The 19929-nt window shown below is 36.8% G+C and overlaps 3 protein-coding genes across 3 annotated transcripts; 2 read left to right on the top strand and 1 right to left on the bottom strand.

Moving 5' to 3' along the window:
* Positions 1-10946: 10946 nt before the first annotated feature.
* Positions 10947-13723, top strand: LOC127095261 (uncharacterized). Its single transcript, XM_051033975.1, has 7 exons — positions 10947-11224; positions 11356-11426; positions 11650-11758; positions 12215-12297; positions 12812-12970; positions 13137-13238; positions 13321-13723. Exons 1-7 carry the CDS (start codon positions 11164-11166, stop codon positions 13474-13476), a joined length of 741 nt encoding a protein of 246 aa, XP_050889932.1. The 5' UTR covers positions 10947-11163; the 3' UTR covers positions 13477-13723.
* Positions 13724-13951: 228 nt separating this feature from the next.
* Positions 13952-16012, top strand: LOC127095260 (uncharacterized). Its single transcript, XM_051033974.1, has 6 exons — positions 13952-14329; positions 14426-14617; positions 14708-15019; positions 15125-15286; positions 15468-15551; positions 15632-16012. Exons 1-6 carry the CDS (start codon positions 14300-14302, stop codon positions 15737-15739), a joined length of 888 nt encoding a protein of 295 aa, XP_050889931.1. The 5' UTR covers positions 13952-14299; the 3' UTR covers positions 15740-16012.
* Positions 16013-16273: 261 nt separating this feature from the next.
* Positions 16274-18486, bottom strand: LOC127095259 (legumin B-like). The gene is made up of 4 exons (XM_051033973.1): positions 18150-18486; positions 17790-18037; positions 16861-17658; positions 16274-16771 (listed from the first exon to the last, which is right to left on the bottom strand). Exons 1-4 carry the CDS (start codon positions 18454-18456, stop codon positions 16406-16408), a joined length of 1719 nt encoding a protein of 572 aa, XP_050889930.1. The 5' UTR covers positions 18457-18486; the 3' UTR covers positions 16274-16405.
* Positions 18487-19929: the final 1443 nt, after the last annotated feature.

Raw genomic sequence — 19929 nt, 5'->3', positions numbered from 1 at the left:
CACTAGGGTTTGTTTCCATTGGTGCACGCAGCGCTCATGCAGCGCTCTGATTGGCCAGAGCCAATTTAAGTGAAACAGGGCGTTTTTCCCCTAGAGCCAATTTCAAATGTGCTAGCGGGTCGATTCCGGCCTATGGAGTTTTTTTCAAATGCTCATGCTTATTCTCCTTTTCCCTCCATTGATCATACATGCTTCTCTTACATGATTTTTAATTTTTCTTCAACTTTAAAAATTCATAATAAATCAAATAATGATCCAAAAATTGTGTGGTTTTTTGCATTATGTCATATTTTTTGTCTAGTTTTTTGCGAATATTATTTTGCAAATTCTGCATGGCTGGTTTATTTTTTGTGCTAGGGTTTGTGTATACATATCATATGTTGACCTTGCCTTGCTTCTTCATTTGTGAAATGATCAATTCTAATCCAATGCTCATGAAATTTTACATGTAGAAACTAGACATCTTGCTGGACATTTTGGTGTTGAGTTTGCATTTTTATCAGGTGTCATTTCTGTTTTATGATTTTTCTAAGTTAGGTGTGACAATTTGTGTCACACCTTGTGATGTCCAACTTGATTGATGCATTTACCATGCAAAATGAATTCCAAATGTCCTTATTGTTTTTATGATGCTTGATATGAATGTTGTGAATGCTCATGATTTTTGGTGGAATTTTTGGAATCATTTTTGATTTGTTTGAGATTTTTCATTCTGGATGGTCATTTGTGAGCTTTTGAATTGTCTTGAACTTCATTCATTCATGAAATGCTTGTGCTTTATCCTATGAATGTGAAACTTTGCACATTCTTTCTAGACATGTTAAAGGTTGTTTTGGATTTGATTTGAGGTTTTTACCAATTACCATTTCTGTTTTAGGCTTGTGCTAAGTTGATGTACCAAGTTGTGTCACATATGTGCTTATTTTGCTTGCCTTGCCTTATACAATTTGATTACCATACTTAATCTTGTCTAATTGCCCTAATTTTTTGTGTGATGATCATGCTGTTTGTTCTGTTTAACCATGAATTTTCTTGAGGTTAATTGAATCATTTTTGAATTAATGTGCATTTGTTCATTCTGTTGTCACAATGTGGTTGCAACTTGCATACCTTGCCATATTAGATTTGTGAAATGAATTTGGTGAATGATAATGATATGAGACCTTTTGGATTGTGTTCTTAATTAATTGAGGTTGATTCATGTTGAATTTCATGTTCTGTTTTGAATTTTTTCTCCCTCTTTGACCCTAGGCCTTGCCCTAGTGGTTGGTGACTCACAGTTGAGCTTTGATTTCAGGTTAAGAAGTACATTGCCATGATGGGATTGATTCACTCTCTTGAGTTGATTAAGTGGTTGATGTTGAATAACCTTGATTTGTTTTGTAGGTTGATGTTAGCTCATTTGAGTGTGAGCTTGTGCCTTGCACATTGTTGCATTGCTTGTTTGACTGTGTACTGTTGACTGTTGGTTGTCTGTTTGACTTTTTGACTTGTATACTGATTGAGTTAGATTTTTTTCAGGTACATAAGGTTCTTGAGTTCTTTTGAACTTGCTTTTGCTTTGCTTGGTTGCTTAACCATTTGAGGTATAACTTCTCTGACTTCATGTAGTCTGGAAGACCTGTCCTGTTACTTGGGCATGCACCTGTCTGAAGCCCTCCTTAAGAGGCAATGCTTGTGTTTGTTTATCTTTGTGCCAAGCAGGAAAAGTCCTTTGATAAGGCAATTGGCAGATAAAAGAGATGTGCAATCCATCTCCTGCTATTCAGTGTGTCATCCACTTTGCTCACACCATGTGTTGATGCATTGTGGATATTAACCCAAGATCTTTGTTGTGTCAGTCATATGTGGAGAAGAGTTCCAACTTTCTGAACTCCCACTTTCATTTGTCTGAAGCTCTCCCAGACCAGGGATAAGAGCTGTGAGGTCTTACCCTCACTTCCCATTTCATCTGCTTCACCCTAACTCTCAATGTTAGGGTTAAGAGCTAATTACACCCGATTCCAGCTGGCTTGTGTTTCACAGCCTAACCTTGTGTGAGCCCACTTTGTTTGTATATAGTGTGTGCTATTTGTGTGTATGTTTGCTTTGCTTATGCTGTTTAGGATAGCTTGCTCCCTGTGCAAGTTAGATAGAAACCTTAACCTAGGACCATGGTGAATTTGCATGATAACTATTAGGCTCGAGTTAGTCTCCCTTCTAGTATGTCATTTCCCAGTCTCTGGTTAGGCTAGTCCTTTTTCCCTACGTAGGGGAACTACGTCGCCCTGATCCTCATACCAGATGAGGTACGTAGGCAGGAGATGAGCTGATCTCTCCGGGCGCCCTTTTTCTTTTTCAACCCCCTTTGTGTGTGTTGGAGTCTGACGTAAGTCCAACGACTGGCATTCGGTTTCCTGTGTCTTGTTTGCTTGTTGGAGTCTGACGTAAGTCCAGCGATTGGCAGTTGGTTTCCTGTGTGTGTTAGTTGGTTCGGAGTCTGATGTAAGTCCAGCGATTGGCATTCGGTTTCCATGTTCGCCTGTTTGTGTGGAGTCTGACGTAAGTCCAGCGATTGGCAGTCGGTTTCCTGTGTTGGTTTTGTTTGGCGTGCGTTAGCCAAGCTACGAGTACTCTGATTCTTCTCTGGTTAGAGAAGATACGTATGCATAGGATGCGACATCCTAGCGAGCACGTTTCCCCCTGTCCCGAACTACGTCGACTCTGATGTCTGTGCCTGACAGACTACGTAGGCCTAGGATGCGATATCCTGTCGAGTTAGTTTCTCTTGTTTTCTTGTGTCTATTTCCAGCCCAGTGTGTGCAGTTTGTTTGAGCAGTGTCTAGCAACCTTTCTTCTATTCTTTTGTGCGTGAATCCCGTCGAATACGACGAATGCGTAGGGGTGCTAATACCTTCCCTTCGCATAACCGACTCCCGATCCCAACAATCTCTGGTCGCGAGACCATGTTTTTTCCAGGTTTACTTTGGCGTTTCCTTTCCCTCTTTGGGATAAATAACGCACGGTGGCGGCTCTGTTGTTTCGTTTTCCCGCCGGTTTTTCGCGTAATGCGACTACGGGCGCTAGGGATGATAGTCTTGACCAACCCCATGCTTGGAGCAAAACAACACATCCAAAAAAGGTAGATGTGTCTTTATGTGAATTTTTACACAAAGAGCTATAAAGATAGGCCAGACAAGCGGATCCCCAACTGTAACTTCTTATTCTATCTACATGTCTTAGTAAAGGTAAATACATAACATGCATACTAAAACCACTACCTTCAGGAAATAAAAAAGAACAAATTAAAAGCATAATGTAACACCTAGTTTTTATTATTCGAGTCTCTTTGGTAGAATGTTCATCTAAATGTAAGCTGTTATAGTATGCCTTAAGGCGTGAAAGGAGTATACCTTGACCTCTTGAGTTATCATCTAACAAATCAGCATCCAAGAGGTCCGTGCAAATTGAATTCGCATAGTTGATTTTACCATTTACAACTTTACCTTCGATATGCAATCCCAATAGCATGTAGACGTCTTCTAACGTCACGGTACACTCACCGGTTAGAAACCAGAATGTGCGTGTCTCGGGACACCATCTTTCACATAACGCAAGAATGAATTTATTATCCATTGAGCAAGACATTATTTTTCTTATATGCCCAAAACCGGAGAGTTCGACAAACGGTTGAATCATCGGGTCCATGTGTACATATTCGTGGACCCGAGTTCGGAACCTTGAAACATCCTATAAAAGAAACAACAAAAAACGTTACTAAGTTGATATGTTATTAAAAGGTATTCTAGACAAATAACAAAAGAATTAAACGCTTACATAAGTTGATATGTTTGTAACTATTCCTCTGTGCGATTCGCCCATTGTGAAGATAAACATCTTGTCGGAGATGAAAGAGGTTGGTGCAGATGAAAGAGGTTATTATAGATGAAAGATTTGATGTTGTTGAGGAAGTAGTAAGTGTTGGCGTGGGAAAAATGTGAGAGTTTCTTGCCTATTTATAAGGCGTGACATGCAAAAGTGTGGATGCATGGAAAATTATGAATGCATGTGCTGGCCAAATGGTATGACGCCCATGTTCATTTTCCATATGCTAGCGCCAATCAAATTGGTGCCTTCCCTAGGCTCATGCATGCTACATCTTGACCTAGCAAGGCGCATGCATGGCTCTACATGCTTGGTTACGAGGTCTGCATGCAAGACATGGTGTCGCCAATTGGACGAGCGTCCATGTGCAAGCATTACAAGCAAGTGCCAATTGGATTGGCGTTATGGCTTGCATGTATGACACATGGCTTCCCTCTGGCTTGCATGCTTGACACATCACTTCCGTCTTGCTTGCATGTTTGACACATCACTTCTGACTTGCTTGCATGCTTGACACATCACTTCCGTCTAGCTTTGCATGTTGGACATATCACTTACCTATTTAAGTGTCTTACTATCTACATTCAACCATAAACACAAATTCATCTGCACTAAAAAATCAATTTTCATCTGCATAAGAAATATTACAATGTCATCTTCACCAAAATATAGTATCAATGTTCACTGTAATGGTGAGACATATGAGTTTGAGTTATAGGGGTTTTGTTTTCGAAACACTGATACCATTCGACTTACGATCAAGAGAAATTCAAATTTCTTGCATTTGAAAAAACGAATTGAATCCTGCATAGGATCTGGTATTGTGTCAAAGATCACGTATCAAAATCCAATTTTTTCGAGAACAGTTAATGCAAGTTTTTCCCGCTGAAGGTACGGAATGATGAAGATGTTGAATATATGTTTGTTAGTCACGAACATTATGGTTGCAACTATATTGAGTTGTATATTACTCTTCAACCAAGTATACCATCTCAGCAATCTCAAATAACTAATCAAGTTGAATTTGATGAATTTGATTCAGAAAACTCAGATGACGCCGACCCAGAAGCAAAAGAAGAAGTTAACGTCATTGATGAAGAAGAAAAAGAGACCGAGACACAGGTCGATCATATGTTGAACAACAACATTGAAGATAATGATCAACCATCGCCATTACCTCTAAGTCATGTATATAATTCGCCTCAACATTTGACAAACATGGATCTGCATGACGCTGAAACATCCAACAATGATTTTTATAACTCGTATCCACGATTAGAAGGCGAGTTAAAGGTGGGAGACATGTTGTGCACTAAAGAAGAATGTGTGCGAGCTATCAAATAATTTCACATGAATAACTCTGCTGATTTCACAGTGAAACGCACTGGTTAGAGAAGGTATGTCATGGAATGTCGTAACATCCTTTGTAAGTTTCAGTTGGTTGCGTCTCACAAAAATAAATGCGACTCTTGGGAGATAGCTTCAATAGACCCATCTCACAGTTGCATTGCAACTAACATTGAACAAGATCACCGTAAATTAAGTGTGGCATTGATATGTCAAGACATTTTGCCGCTTGTTAACAAAGACCCATAAGTGAAGGTGAGTATAATAATATCTCATATCAGAAGAAGATATAATTATACTCCATCTTATAAGAAAGCATGGATTGCAAGGATAAAGGCTGTTGAACAAGTATTCGGCAACTGGGAGGATTCATACAAAGAATTGCCACAGTTTTTATGGGCCCTAAAAACATACGTACCAGGAACTGTTGCAATTATGGAGACATTGCCAGCATTTACGCAAGACGAAACCTGCGTTGCTGGAAATAGAATCTTTCACCACCTCTTTTGAGCGTTTGATTTGTGCATCAAAGGTTTTGCATTCTGCAAACCTATTATTAAAATTGATGGATCATGGTTATATGACAAACGCAAGGGTACTTTGCTTATGGCGGTTGCACAAGACGACAACAACAATGTCTTTCCCATTGCCTTTGCCCTAGTTGAAGGTGAAACTGGTGGTGGTTGGGGTTTCTTTCTTCTACATCTCAGAACACATGTGGCTCACAAGCCAATCTATGTTTGATTTCTAATAGACATGCTGCCATTGAGAGTGCTTATAATAACCATGACAACGGATGACATGATCCTTCTTCTACCCATGTCTATTGTATTAGACATATCACACAAAACTTCATGCGTGCAATCAAAGATAAGAACCTTCGCAAAAAAGTGGTGAATGCTGGGTATGCTCTAACTCAGCCGTCATTTCAATATTACCGTGATGAAATTAGACTGTCTAATGCAAATGCAGGAAGATGGGTGGATAACATACTGGTAGAGCAATGGACAAGAGCATTTGATGGAGGTTGTCGATGAGGCCACATGACAACAAACCTTATGGAATGCATGAATGATGTATTCAAAGGGATTATAAATCTACCAATAACCGCTTTGGTTAGATCAACCTATTATAGGTTGGCTTCTACCTTCGTAACCAGAGGTGAAAAATGGAGTGCAGTGTTAATGTCTGGGCAAATATTCAGTGAATGTTGTATGAAAGTGATGAAAGAGGAAAGCACTAAAGCTAGCACACACGCGGTAACAGTCTTTGACCGTCATAAGCAAAATTTCAGTGTATAGGAAACAATGGACCATAATGAGGGGAGACCAAATTTATCCTATGCTGTCAAACTAAACAAAAGTTGGTGCGACTGTGGAAAGTTCCAAGCCTTCCGTATTCCTTGTTCCCATGTCATTGTGGCATGCGCGCATACTCGCCAGGACGCTTACAACCATCTGTCTAATGTTTACAAGGCCATTACCGTCATGAATGTGTATAACAAAAGCTTCTCAGTGCTACCAATGGAGGAATAATGGCCTCTATATGAAGGTGACATAGTTTGGCACAACGACGAGATGCAAAGAAAGAAAAAAGGACAACCAAACAGCACGCCTATTAGAATAGAAATGGATACGACTGATAAAATGATAAGACTATATAGTATATGTCGTAAACCAGGACACAACAAGAACAATTGTCTCAATTGAGGAACACCATCTTCATCATAAGATAATATCTCCTTTTAATTTTTGTAACCTTGGTTTTTTATATATCATTAACTTTTTGTTACAACAAGGTTAACAACAAACATCACTATAACATAAGCAAACTTAAAACACAATATTTCTAACTGATTACAACAATCAAACTGATGTCATCTCGTCCAAACATCATTTCCCTGACATCCTTATCAGTTTTGACTCGCAACCAACCAAATATACTGTCGAGTCTCTCAATATTTATAATTTTTCCCCTTTTAGTATTTTTCCATCTAACCAACGAACTAGCTCCCTATTCAGTTGATCAAAACTAGTGATGTTCCAGAAGAGCATCAACATCGGAGGTTTCTCTCTCTCTCTCTCTCTCTCTCTCTCTCTCTCTCTCTCTCTCTCTCTCTCTCGAATAAACCACCTTTCCATATCGGCGACGAACACCAAACGTGTTTGCAGAATGATGAAATGAGATATGGAAAAATGATTCACACAACACCTCTATTTATAACAAAAAAAATTGCACTTTACATTGAGGCGTCAGACCAATTGGCGCCTCCTCTACAAAGTAACACATGGGCGCCAATTGGATTGACAACACCATGTGCCCTAGCCAATCCAATTGACGCCTCCTCTCTAACTTTAGGAGCTGACGCTAATTGGTCTGACGCCTCCTCTCTAACTTTAGGAGCTACCGCCAATTGGTCTGACACCTCAGCTTAAAAGTGGGGGTAAATTGGGATTTTTTTGAAATCAGGGTTATTTTGGGATTTTTTTTAAAATTAGGGGTATTTGGGTAAAAAATTCTACGATTAATTATTTGGTAGAATTTGTTCATTATTTCTCATTTAATTTTTTTTACAAATTACATAATTATGATTATGATTTCTATTGTTATTGATAAATACACATTGAATCTACATAAAGACTCAAGTTAAGGAATAGTTGTATGAGAAATTTTATTTTAAAATTTAAGAATCTATATATGAATAATATAATAAGGTTTATACACAAAGAGATGACAAACGGACGACAAATAATACCATACCTTTTTTTTAAGGACAAAATTAATTCTTTTAAAAATTATATTTATAAACTTAAGAAATATAATATTGCTATTCATAAGTTTTTCGATTCTTTGTAAAAGATCAACTGTTTCTAATGTTAGGAAATCAAAAGTATCAAAGACAAATGGTATGAAAACATATTGATTGTCTGAACACGCTTTATCATGTTTGATCATTTTACTTGATTGAAGACTTTAACGACATCATTCACCCGAGTGAATCAAAAGGAGGTAATTTTAATGTCATTGATAAATGTAATTTAGTTGAAGTATACATGATTGATAGGAAATTTACATGGAATATGCCTTGTATTGGTAATCGAATGATCTATCGCAACCTGGATAGGGCTCTGGTCGATGTTGCTTGGCGCATGGCCTTCCCTGATGCATATGTTGAGGTGTTGTGTAAATTTAATTTTGATCACAACTCTATTCTCCTTAGGTGTGGCCTTCCCCTCCAAGATCAAGGGTCGCTTCCTTTTAGGTTTGAGGCAACTTGGACCATTCGCCCAGAATACTCTAATATAGTCTATGCTGCTTTGGGGAAATCCCCATATGGATTGTAACTTATCTCCAAAATGTGAAACATTATTCTATCATTTTTAATAAGGAAACTGTTGGCAATATCAACAAATAAAATCATAACATTAAGAAGAGACTCAGGGGTATTCAACCTTCTTTGGAGAGAATAGATTCAATAAGACTAGTTTATCTACAACATGAGCTTCAATAGGAGTATGATGAGATCCCTGATCAAGAGGAAATTCATTATAATCAAAAGGCTATAAATGATTGGATTAAGTTGAGAGATCGTAACACCAAATTTTTTCATACCAAACAGTAATCAGGTGGAATAAAGTCCATGACCTTCATCTTCCGATTGTTGTTTAGTGCAATGATGACATTATTCTCATGGAAGAAACATTGACTTTATTTAAAGGTCTTTTCTACCCTACATCTCCTATACACCCCACTAGTATGTGTGACTCAACTATGACTCTGATCCTTACTGAAGAAACCTAATATTATGACTTGTTAAATCAAAGGTGTTCTTTTCAGCTAACACTAAGAGGAGTAAAATGGATTCAATTGTCTCCAACACATGTATAAAGCAAACCCTTACTCTAGAGAAACACTTGGGTTTCCATATGTTGCATGGTCGTCTTCAACACAAGGAATTTGAGTTATTAGAGGAGAAAATCAGCCAAAGGTTAGCATGTTGGCAAAATAAATTATTAAACAAGGTTGGTTGTTTGACTCTGGTTAGGTCTGTTATGAACTCCATCCCAAATTATATAAGCAAGTGGCTTGGCTACCTCAGCCAACTTGTGATTTTATTGATAGGATGGGTAGAAATTTTTTGTGGAAAGGTAATTCAAACTTTGATGTACATCTCGCTGACTGGAATAAAATTACTAAGCCCAAAAGGTTGGGTGGTCTTGGGATCCGGAAAGCAAGAGAGGCCAAGTTCGGGGTGTCCAACGAGATTGTGATTCCCTATGGGTCCATGTTTTGAAGCATGAGCACATTAGTGAAGAAACATTCCTTAATATGGAAAAAAACCCTAAATCAGTTACTTGGAATGAAATTATAAAAGCTCTATTTGCTCTTAAAAAGATGACTTTAAATTTAGATTGGGGGATGTGAACTTGTCTTTATGGTTTACCAATTATTCTGGGGTAGGGAAATTAGTGGAGCAAGTTCTCTATGTGGATATCCATGATCTGGAAATGCGAGTGAAAGTTGTTTACTTGGATGAGAATTGAAAATTCAATTCATTATATACTAATATTCCTCTAGGTGTTTGTGACTGCTCAAAAACGCTCCCAATTTGTTTGAAGTTTATGGTGCCTGATCGGTTAACTTGAAAATGAAATTTATATGGTATCTATACTTCTCGGGATGGTTATAGTTGGATTAATAAACTTAAATTTATTCTGAATACAACATATAATAACTCTTAGAAGTGAGTGTGCCTTATTCTTGCTCCAGAGAAAGTGGAATTCTTCATTTGGACGATTTTACATAAGTCCATTCCTACGAGATCGATGTTGTGTCATCGTTGTATGATCCATACAGATCTTTGTCCTAAATGCAATAAGGACACTGAGACGACTCTACACTGCCCGAGAGACTGGAAATTTGCTAATCGCTTTTAGAAATCTATTGGCTTCTTGGACCCACTATTATTTCAAGGGGATATGTTACATAATTGAATTAGACTTGACATCGATGATGACTCTATCTTTTTTGCTGCTTGCTGGTGGTTGTGGCGTGCTAAGAACAAATTGTGTCATGCTAATGAAGTGACATCTTCCTATACTTTGAAACTGATCACAGTGAATTATACTAATATGATAGCTAAATATTTTCTCAAGCATAATTTATCTCATCCAATAAGAACGACTACGTTGAATGCACAACCTCGGTAATCTCGGTGTCTCGAGTTTTAGTGGATTAATTCGAAATGGTGATGGTGCTTGAGTTCACGATTTTGCGGGTAATATTGGTTATTTCAACATCCTTCACGATTTTGCGGTAATATTCGTTATTCTAACATCCTTCACAATTTTATGGACAATATTCGTTATTTCAACATCCTTCACGCTGAGCTGATGATGATATATTAATATCATGGTTTACGTATGGCCTAGGCACTTGGCATCAAAAACTTAATGTGTTATTCAAACTTCAACTGTGCTATCAAATTTATCTCAGAGTTGATTTATATTTGACTTCACTATGCCGCAATTCTACACAATATTAATGAGCTTCTCATTAGGGAATGACGAGCTCAAATATTTCATACTCTTAGCAAGAAAATTATTTGTCTTGACTATCTAACAAAACATGAAGTTGATAATAATGTGACATTCCGAGTCTCTTCTAAGAATTATTGCTTTGAAACTTTGTTTTCTAGATAATTTTTTATTTCTTTTCCTTTTTCCACTTGTAAAAAAAAAAAAAAATCTTAAAAAAACCCAAAGAAAAAAACGAAGCCCGGTCCACTACTTGCATTCCAAGAACACAAGAATATTCTCCGCCCCAGAAAAAAATACCTAGTTCATTTATCATCTTCAAATCAAAGTGTTTTGCATTCGTCATTTTTGTGTTATACCAAATTCCGCTCCTTTCAGTTTCAATCCTCTCATACTTTCTTCCTCAATCATCATCATGGTTCTTCACAGAGATCTCGACCTCCTCCTTTCCTCCCATTTAATCAACAATCCCAGAGGTTATTTACTCACCTTCATTTTTATTTTCCAAGTTACGTTCATCTCGAGTTTCAGAAATTGAATTTGCATCTGCAGATCTATTTTTTATGGAAAAAATGTTGTAACTTTGTTTTTTGTTTTGTTGTTGCAGGAGATGGTGCGAAATTCAATGCAAATTCAATTGAGAAGAAGATAGAGTTCCTTGAAAGCTTTACTGGAAAGGTCTGTGTGTGTATCTAATACTTATAAGTTATGCTTATTTTGTTATGGAAAAATTAAAAATAATTTTTTTTTTTTTGGTTTTGTTTCCCCAGTTTTGTGTTCATGATTTAACTATTGTCACTGTCTCTGTAAACTTTGTCATGGAACTTTTATGAATACATTGAGTTATCTGATTTTATTATTTGGTTGTGAATTAATTTGAGATTAATATTAACTGTTTCAGGTCACAAATAGAAGATCTCGAAGGTGGTTAAACGATCGCCTATTGATGGAACTAGTACCGCGTTTGAATGCAGAGGAAATTAGAGGCTTGTTTGCTCCACCACCTTTCGGTAATTTTTGGTGTTGTATGATGTGTGTTATTATTCATTGAGTTCATGATGTTTATGTTGATGCTTTTTTTTTCTCTTATGACTGAGGTTAATAGTTGCATAGAGTTCATTGTTTTCTTCTCCGCGTGCATGCTTTGTTACCATTTAAGTGCATTGAAATGAAGGGGAATGTATCCAAATTTACATCAAATATGCAGAAGTGCATTGTGAAAATGAACTGGCTTTAAACTTCAAATGATATTATTATAATTCTATAGTCACTTTCTAATCTATTCTTTCTCTCTACTCTTATAGTACAATGGTCCCAATGAGGTTTAAGCATATGACCTCATGCAAACTACTCAAGTTCATCACCACTAGCCCAATCCTAGTTGCTTTAATTTTTTTCCTTCTTTTTTATATGGATGGCCCAATGTTCCCTTTTTTATGTTGATAATGATCGGGTTCATAAAACAGGTGATGAAGTTCCACCTTCAACATTTTCCTTGACTAATGTGGAGGAGTGGGACAGATTCAGGAATATAGACATGGACAAAGAGGTTATATTTCTTTCTCTCTTTTGCGATCATGTCTTCTAAATTTTCTACTTTTAAAAAAAGCAATTTGGTAAACTAGCAATTGGATTCATCAAGCAACAGTTTTATTCATATTGCCTATTGACTTGGCAGAGCGATCTCATGTTAAAACTTCGAAAAATCCCCTCATTTTGTTATTTGTTATTTATGATTGGATGGGCTGTGATATGGTTTAGGGTGTGATTCGTGTTTATATTTTTATGTTGCTATAGTACTTGAGAGCTTGTTAGTGTAATCATGGTTTGTGCGACATTTTCATATGTAATGATTTGTATGGGTATGATGCTCACGTGAAGCTATGTGTACATATGTGAGGAATGCAATTACTTTAGGCCAAGGTGAAAATGTAATCTCTATGCTGATTGCTGACATGCTTGTTTGTTGTTATATGAAATTGTATTTTGATTATATCTTCATGCGATGCGGTGTGGTCACAACTGACAAACATCTATATCTATATGTTTTATCTTTTTGCTAGGTTAATATAATTCATTCCCTTGAAAATTCTTTAGAAAAGAAGGAAGGTCACATTGATGCTGACAAGATGGCAGTGTTGAATGGTTGGCGTAGAGTTGGATGTAGAACAAGAGAGGCACTTCGCCGCAGCTCTCTTTTTGAACTCATAGATGGTTATGAGGTATATGCCTGGTTATTCTGAACTCGTAGAGGGTTATGACTCATGAGGCATGAGGCGTTTACCTGATTAAAATTATGTAGCTCTGTTGCACATTGCTTGTTGTATTTCTTCCTTTCGTTTATAATATGTTTTTTGGCGTTTACACGGAACCTTTGTTTACTGCTAGGAATGTCTACGGGCCTTCATAACTGAAAGCACAGATGGAGATGTTCTTGAACTAAGAATTAAGGATCCTTTTCATAGATTGTTGCTGCATGGAGTTTGTGAGGTAATATCAGATTATCAGCTACCTCTACCTCTGTTAATAATGAAAATATGATGCTAGTTTTGTTTTAATGTTTTGTAAACAGTTCTACAATCTGGCATCAGACACGGTGTCGGATTTGAATGGCGGTGTGGAGACGTCCAAGGCGACTATGATAAAGAAAAAGAAAAGGGGTTCTCCTGAACTCCCAAAGATCACTCTGTCTCATTTCCTGAGAATGTCCAAGGAGGGAAGTTGGTAGTTTGTTCGGACAGAACCGCAGTCCATTGTCCATACAATAAAACCTTAACATTATTGGATATTATAGCCTCTGCCTCTGTACCATGATCACAATCTTGTTTATTTTATTTTCCTAAATATTACTGTAAATTAGTTCTCCAACCTGTATTTTTAGCTGGTTGATTCCATCAGTCAACAATAAAATGTTGGTTGTTGGATTACATTGTTGTATTGTAGCTTATGAAATAAGATTTTAATATTTATCACAAGTTTCGATTATCAGATTTTATGTCTTTATAACGTGATATTTAATTATTCAATGTATCTAAGAAAAAATAATTTTTTTTCTTATAATAAAGGAATAGAGGGGAATATGTAGAGTAGTTCATCAACTGCACAAGATCATAACATGAATAAAAATGTTTACTCTGCATACAAATTAATATTATATGTAAAATGTATTAATGTCAAGTACAAGAGATACTCAATTTCATTACAATCAATATGTGCAATTACTTTGCAAATATAAAGAATCAGAACACCAATTTGCAAAATCATAAAAAGTCTTGAAATTTGACTCGGCTACATACCAAAACCAATTTTTTCTTCTTTAAAAAGTGAATAAGTCGGTGTTACAGATTTGAATCTGCACCCTTTAATCGGATGTATTTGTTTCGTATCCAAAATGATTTAAAACTCTAACAACTATTGACCAACACTGTATTTGTTTTATCTTGTTTTTGTGGAATCATTACTCACGCTATATAAAATTGTGAGAACGTGGTCCATAGTCTAACCTCACCTAACAAGGGCTTTGACCAGTGCGACAACCAGCAATATCATCAATGGCGAAGAAACCTGTGAAGTACTACGTGGTATGCATGTTTATTTGTTCGACTATTAGATGTTTTTTTATTGTGAAAAAATAGTTGTTGTGGTGTGTGTGTGATTCTGAGTGATGAGATACACAGGTGGATGCATTCACAGATTCAGCTTTCAAAGGAAACCCAGCAGCAGTGTGTTTATTAGAACAAGACAGAGACGATGAATGGTTGCAATCATTAGCTGCTGAATTCAATATTTCTGAAACATGTTTCTTGACTCCAATTCATGGTACTTCTGTTCCTCGTTTTGGTCTCAGATGGTTTACTCCTACTACTGAGGTTAAGATCTAGCTTTTCTTGGTAAACTTTTCAATTCCCTTAAACAGGTCTTATTATTATTAACATCATTTGGATCCTATTATACTCCAGGTTAAACTTTGTGGTCATGCCACATTAGCAGCTTCACACACAATCTTTTCATCCGGTTTGGCCGACAGCAATGTTATTGAATTCGATACACTATCTGGAATTTTAACCGTCAAAAAGATCCCTTCGGTCGACGCCACTGATGCGCCGAATTTGCAGAATGGTGAAGCTCTGAATGGATTTTATATTGAATTGGATTTTCCTGCAGATCCCACCTCAGAATCCAACTCTGATGACACTTCACTCATTTCTGATGCATTGAATGGTGCTTCAATCATTGATATCAAGAAGACACAAATCGGAAATAATTTAATTGTAAATCCTAAATCTTCTCTCTTCCATTGATATTAGTTGGTACTAATGGAAAGAACAACACTAATATGTCTGTTTTTCTGTTATTAATGTTATTACTTCCCGTAGGTTGTTGTCGCGTCTGGAAAAAATGTGACAGAAGTACAACCACAATTTGATGTGGTTGTCAAATGTCCTGCAACGGGAATAATTGTTACCGGGATTGCACCTCCAGAGTCAGGATTTGACTTCTACAGTCGATATTTCAGTCCTAAATTTGGAATCAACGAGGTAAGTGGCTAAGAACTATGATTATAATGTTCCTTTAGTTGAATTGATAATGTCTCATTAACTATGCAATGAATGAAGTGATGAAACAGAAAATCTAAGTAAAGTAAGGTTCAGATTTCGAGTTTTTTAACACAACTCGAAGTCTGAGATAGTGTTGTTAATAACTCATATTTGCTTTTAGGATCCTGTTTGTGGAAGTGCACACTGTGGCTTGGTACCCTATTGGAGCAAGAAGCTGGGAAAGTGTGATTTTAAGGCTTATCAGGTACTACTACTAATCTTTCTTTTCCCTCATTTGGATTATCTCTGTCATTGTTGTAAAATCTGTAGGTTATATTTGTGCAGGCATCAGCTAGAGGGGGAGTTCTGGATCTTCATCTTGATGAGCAGAAACAAAGAGTGTTTTTGCGTGGGAAAGCTGTTGCAGTGATGGAAGGGGTTATTCTGGTCTAGTCATGTTCTTAGCATTGCAGTGAAAGTACTTGCAGAAATATTTGTAATAAATATAACAGATCACAGAATTTGTTATTTCAGTAGCACTTAATTGTTTTGATGCTTTATCTCGTAGGTGCATTTAAGCAAAGACTTAATTGTTTTGCACTGTATTGTAATAAGATTAATTAAGTTTATTATCCGAATACTCATTGAAGTTGATGGATGACTTGTATAAATCAGTACTTGATGTTTCATTTGGCTTTTTATATGAGTAGTCTGTGTTTGGTTCAATGTTTGCATACATTTAGATGTCTTTAAATAGAGAAACATGAAGTATGCTGAGCTATTGGGCACCCTACCATTGATCCCGAAGAATCTGATACCTTGCCACAATTGCAACATATAAGGTTTTGTTTGGAAGCCACACGGCCTTGTTGTGAATCATTATTATTTAGTTCATCTCTTGAAAAATTCTTATTTGAAAAGTGATATTGAAACACTGTTATTGCACTTGTACATATATATGCATACGAGTTTAGATTAAGATCAGGATGAGAAATGCCACAAGGCCATAACTTTATTAATATTATAGAACACCTTCTTAACTACAACAGCACATCCAAAATTTATTTTATTATTATTTTGTTACATAAGATGGCCACCTCAACATTGCATTGCATGATTTTATTGAGGCTGAGACTGAACCAACGGGCCACGGTTTCCATTATACTTAATTTGAGCAACCTCACTCTTTCGAAGTCCGAAAGCATTTGCAAGAACCTCACCAGGAGTGGCCCTAAACACTTGTTTTACATGGCTTACAGCAGCTCTATCATTTGTCTTGAACACTACATACTCAAATCCTTCTTCATTTCCTGCTTGTTGGGAAACCACAAAGTTTTGTGGCACCACCACCAATTGTCCCTTTCTCACCTTGTCGTCGAACACTGCATTTCCTTGACTGTTTACTATTCTAACTTTTCCTTGTCCTCTAATCACGTACAAGAGGCTGTTGGCATTGATGTTCCAGTGTGGAGCATATATACCATTCTGCATATACATACATACATACAAATATACACATTAATCATATTATGGAAATATACACGTTACTTAAATATTTAGTAGTATATACATACCCTGTAGAGAAGAACATATTCGGCACTGAGGCGTAAATTGCGGAGGATGGGGAGGGTTAAACTGTTGACAGTGCTGATGCGACCAGCACGTGGGTTGTAGAGATCAGCGCGTGAAGGGCGAGCGATGTTCTCACGAATCTTTGCACTGCAAATTGTTTCTTCCAAACCATTCTCTCTTCCTTTGCTGTGTTGACCATGTATTTCTTCCTCTTCCTCCTCCTCCTCTTCCTTTTCCTCTACTTGTTCTTTTTCTTCTCCTCTTCCGTGTGATTCACGTTTCTTCTCTTCTGTTTTTTTCTTCCACTTTTTAATAATCTCATGGATGAGAGGTTCATCCTCTTCTTCCTCCTCTTCTTTTTCACTGTGTTTGCGCTGTCTTTGTTCTCGTTCTTCTTCTTCTTCATCCTCATCCTCATCTTCTTTTTCGCTACGTTTGCGGTGTCTTTGTTCTCGCTCTTCTTCCTCTTCCTCCTCTCTTTGCCTGTGACTTTGTTCTTCTTCTTGCAACTCAGGACTGATGATGTGAAGACCGTCCTCTACTTTTACGATTTGACCCCTTTCATCCTGTGGAGATCGAAGTCTCTTGGCTGTATCCTCTTTGGTGTTGAGTGAATGTGCTAAAAACTCTACGTTAAAGCCACTCAGCACGCTGTTACCTTCCTTTTGTTCCTCAGATTCCACCTCTTGTTGTCCACCTCTACGTCCAACCAAGAAACTGTGCCTTTGTTGAAGTCCTTCATGTTGTTTTTCCTGTGTTTCGGGGAACTCTATCTCTGGGTTTCCGCCTAGGTAAAATACCTTCAAACACATACTTACATGTGATTAATTGAATAGAAAATGGTATACCTTAGAAAAGTTTACAAGTCTCTTCAATAGCATGAATATATCAAAATTTGGATACTGTAAAGTTAAGTTATACAGTTACTTACTCTGGGGGTTGAGTCGAGCTGGTTTAGAGTGTTGGAAGTGTCAAGAAGAGTAATGGCAACAAGAGGTTCATGACCATGGTTATAGGTCCAGTAAGGAATTCCAGGAGGAGTGGCAATGACATCACCTTTAGAGAAGCGTCGAATCTTCTGGTGGCTGTCACGTTGTTGCTGCTGCCGTCTAGATTGTGAGCGTGGTTCTTCGTAAGTTTCAGGACAACCAGGAACTGCAAGCCCAAGTACTCCCTTCCCTACATAGAAGAAAAAACATGCACCAGTTACAAAACAATTCAACGCGTGCTTAAAATGTTCAGTGAATAATGAATATTTAAGCATTTTGTAAATTTGATCATTTAATAGAACCTTGAATGATGAAAATCAACTGTGGAGATGGTGAATAGGAAGGCAAGTGAAGGCCATTAGGGTCAATGGTGCGTCGAATAAGAGATACACCAGCACATTTTAGCTCAGGGTGATTGGGGTTCCATGTTTCGGTGAGACCAGCTTCTGACTCAACACGGTGATCTGGTTCCAATGCATTGATACTGTCAAGTTGGCATTGGTTGAACCTGTCTGATTCAGAGTGATGTGCTAAACATGCGGTAGCGAAGAGCAGGAAGCAGAGGGAAAATGAAGATAGAAAGTGCCTGGCCATTGTGATTGCTATCATTAACTGATTACTAATGATATTGATGAAGCGGAGAACCTGCGGTGTGGTTATTTATAGGGATGGGAAAAGAGTGAAGGAGGGACGCGTAACAGAATGTGAGTGACATTCTTCAGCATGCATGGTTTCCAAATCCTAATTGCTTACAGCTCTCAAATGATGATGATATATATGTTCACAGTGACAGCACAGAATGAATATTTGCTGCTATCCTCATCACTACACTTAAATGGTCCCCTTGCACTCTGTGTCTAGTTTTTACACTTTCATTTTATTCAATTACACTCTTGAAGTTTAATTTAACAGAAGATGTACATTTGGATAGATAGAATGAAAATTCAAAAACTCAATTTATAACACACGATCACCCAAAATTGTCATGTCTGCATTTGTGTTTCCTTTGATCACTTGGTACTAATTTTTTACATCATTATTATCCTTATAAGGGGAAAAAATTACAACACCATGAAAATGAAATTACTTGGATTGAAATTGCACTACATTCTAATTTCTATTCAAAACTATAAACTGTAGGACATCTGAAAAGATATATGTAAACCATAATACAAGCTTGGACCAAATAGCTACCATTTCAAACTAATGGCTAAATCTAGCAGAGCTTTTACTTGACGTATAGTTTGCTGCTTTTCTTGTTGTTTTCATCTATTTAAAGAAATAATTTAGTCATGAGTACTATTTAAAGAAATTTAGTTAGTTATGATTAAGGTTTCTATTTTTATTAAATTGTACTTTAGTACTTTGAAGGGTATTGAGTATCATTGAAAATTCGAATTTTGACTATCATTTTTCTATTAGTCGAATTTATTCTTTGATTTTTATTATATACTTTCTTTCAATTAGTTTATACTGTCAATATTGATAAAAAAAAATTTGGTTGCCAATATCAATTTCTCAAGAATAAATCATAACTTATATTTTCTTTTATCTTTAATTTATGTGAATTGCGCTTTCTTCTTCTCATTGACTTACAAATTTTTTAACTTTCGAACTTGCGATTCCCTTCTCATCTCGCGATATTGATTTGTTTAATACTATCTCTTTTTTAGCATTGTTACATATTGGTGCACAAGAATGAAGAAGAAGATGATAGAAGAGAGAGAGAGAATTCTAACTAACTTTCTCTTTCAAAATGAAATTAGTTACAAACTGAAACTTGAGTTCAGTATTTATACCACTAGGACAACTAAATGAAACTCAAATTAAATCTAAATGCAACTTAAAATGAAATGGTAACTTAAATTTGAATTTGGATTACACTTCAACACTGTCCCTTATTCCACATTCATGACTAAAATCAACAACACCAATTCCATCCATCAAATGGATAAAGTGTCCAGTCTTGATAGTTTTAGTAGCACATCTACAAGTTGCTTCTGAGTGTTATAGTGAACAATTTCAAGCACTCCATTCCGAACTTGATTGCGCAGAAAATGGAACTTCGTGTCAATGTGCTTG

The sequence above is a fragment of the Lathyrus oleraceus genome, chromosome 6 (assembly GCF_024323335.1).
Source record: "Lathyrus oleraceus cultivar Zhongwan6 chromosome 6, CAAS_Psat_ZW6_1.0, whole genome shotgun sequence".
Classification (NCBI taxonomy): Eukaryota; Viridiplantae; Streptophyta; class Magnoliopsida; order Fabales; family Fabaceae; genus Lathyrus; species Lathyrus oleraceus.
The sequence above is the reverse complement of the archived record's forward strand: the minus strand, read 5'-3'. Positions and strand labels throughout refer to the sequence as shown.

What these genes read in the sequence shown, in the direction of transcription:
- LOC127095261 (XM_051033975.1), top strand. Translation starts at nt 11,164, where the DNA reads ATGGTTCTTCACAGAGATCTCGACCTCCTCCTTTCCTCCCATTTAATC. An exon ending in TTTAATCAACAATCCCAGAG is followed by an intron (nt 11,225 to 11,355) that starts GTTATTTACTCA and finishes TTGTTGTTGCAG; the next exon opens with GAGATGGTGCGAAATTCAAT. An exon ending in AACTCATAGATGGTTATGAG is followed by an intron (nt 12,971 to 13,136) that starts GTATATGCCTGG and finishes GTTTACTGCTAG; the next exon opens with GAATGTCTACGGGCCTTCAT.
- LOC127095260 (XM_051033974.1), top strand. Translation starts at nt 14,300, where the DNA reads ATGGCGAAGAAACCTGTGAAGTACTACGTG. An exon ending in AACCTGTGAAGTACTACGTG is followed by an intron (nt 14,330 to 14,425) that starts GTATGCATGTTT and finishes TGAGATACACAG; the next exon opens with GTGGATGCATTCACAGATTC. An exon ending in GTGATTTTAAGGCTTATCAG is followed by an intron (nt 15,552 to 15,631) that starts GTACTACTACTA and finishes ATATTTGTGCAG; the next exon opens with GCATCAGCTAGAGGGGGAGT.
- LOC127095259 (XM_051033973.1), bottom strand. Translation starts at nt 18,456, where the DNA reads ATGATAGCAATCACAATGGCCAGGCACTTTCTATCTTCATTTTCCCTC. An exon ending in GTTGATTTTCATCATTCAAG is followed by an intron (nt 18,038 to 18,149) that starts GTTCTATTAAAT and finishes TCTTCTATGTAG; the next exon opens with GGAAGGGAGTACTTGGGCTT. An exon ending in AATATGTTCTTCTCTACAGG is followed by an intron (nt 16,772 to 16,860) that starts GTATGTATATAC and finishes ATGTATATGCAG; the next exon opens with AATGGTATATATGCTCCACA.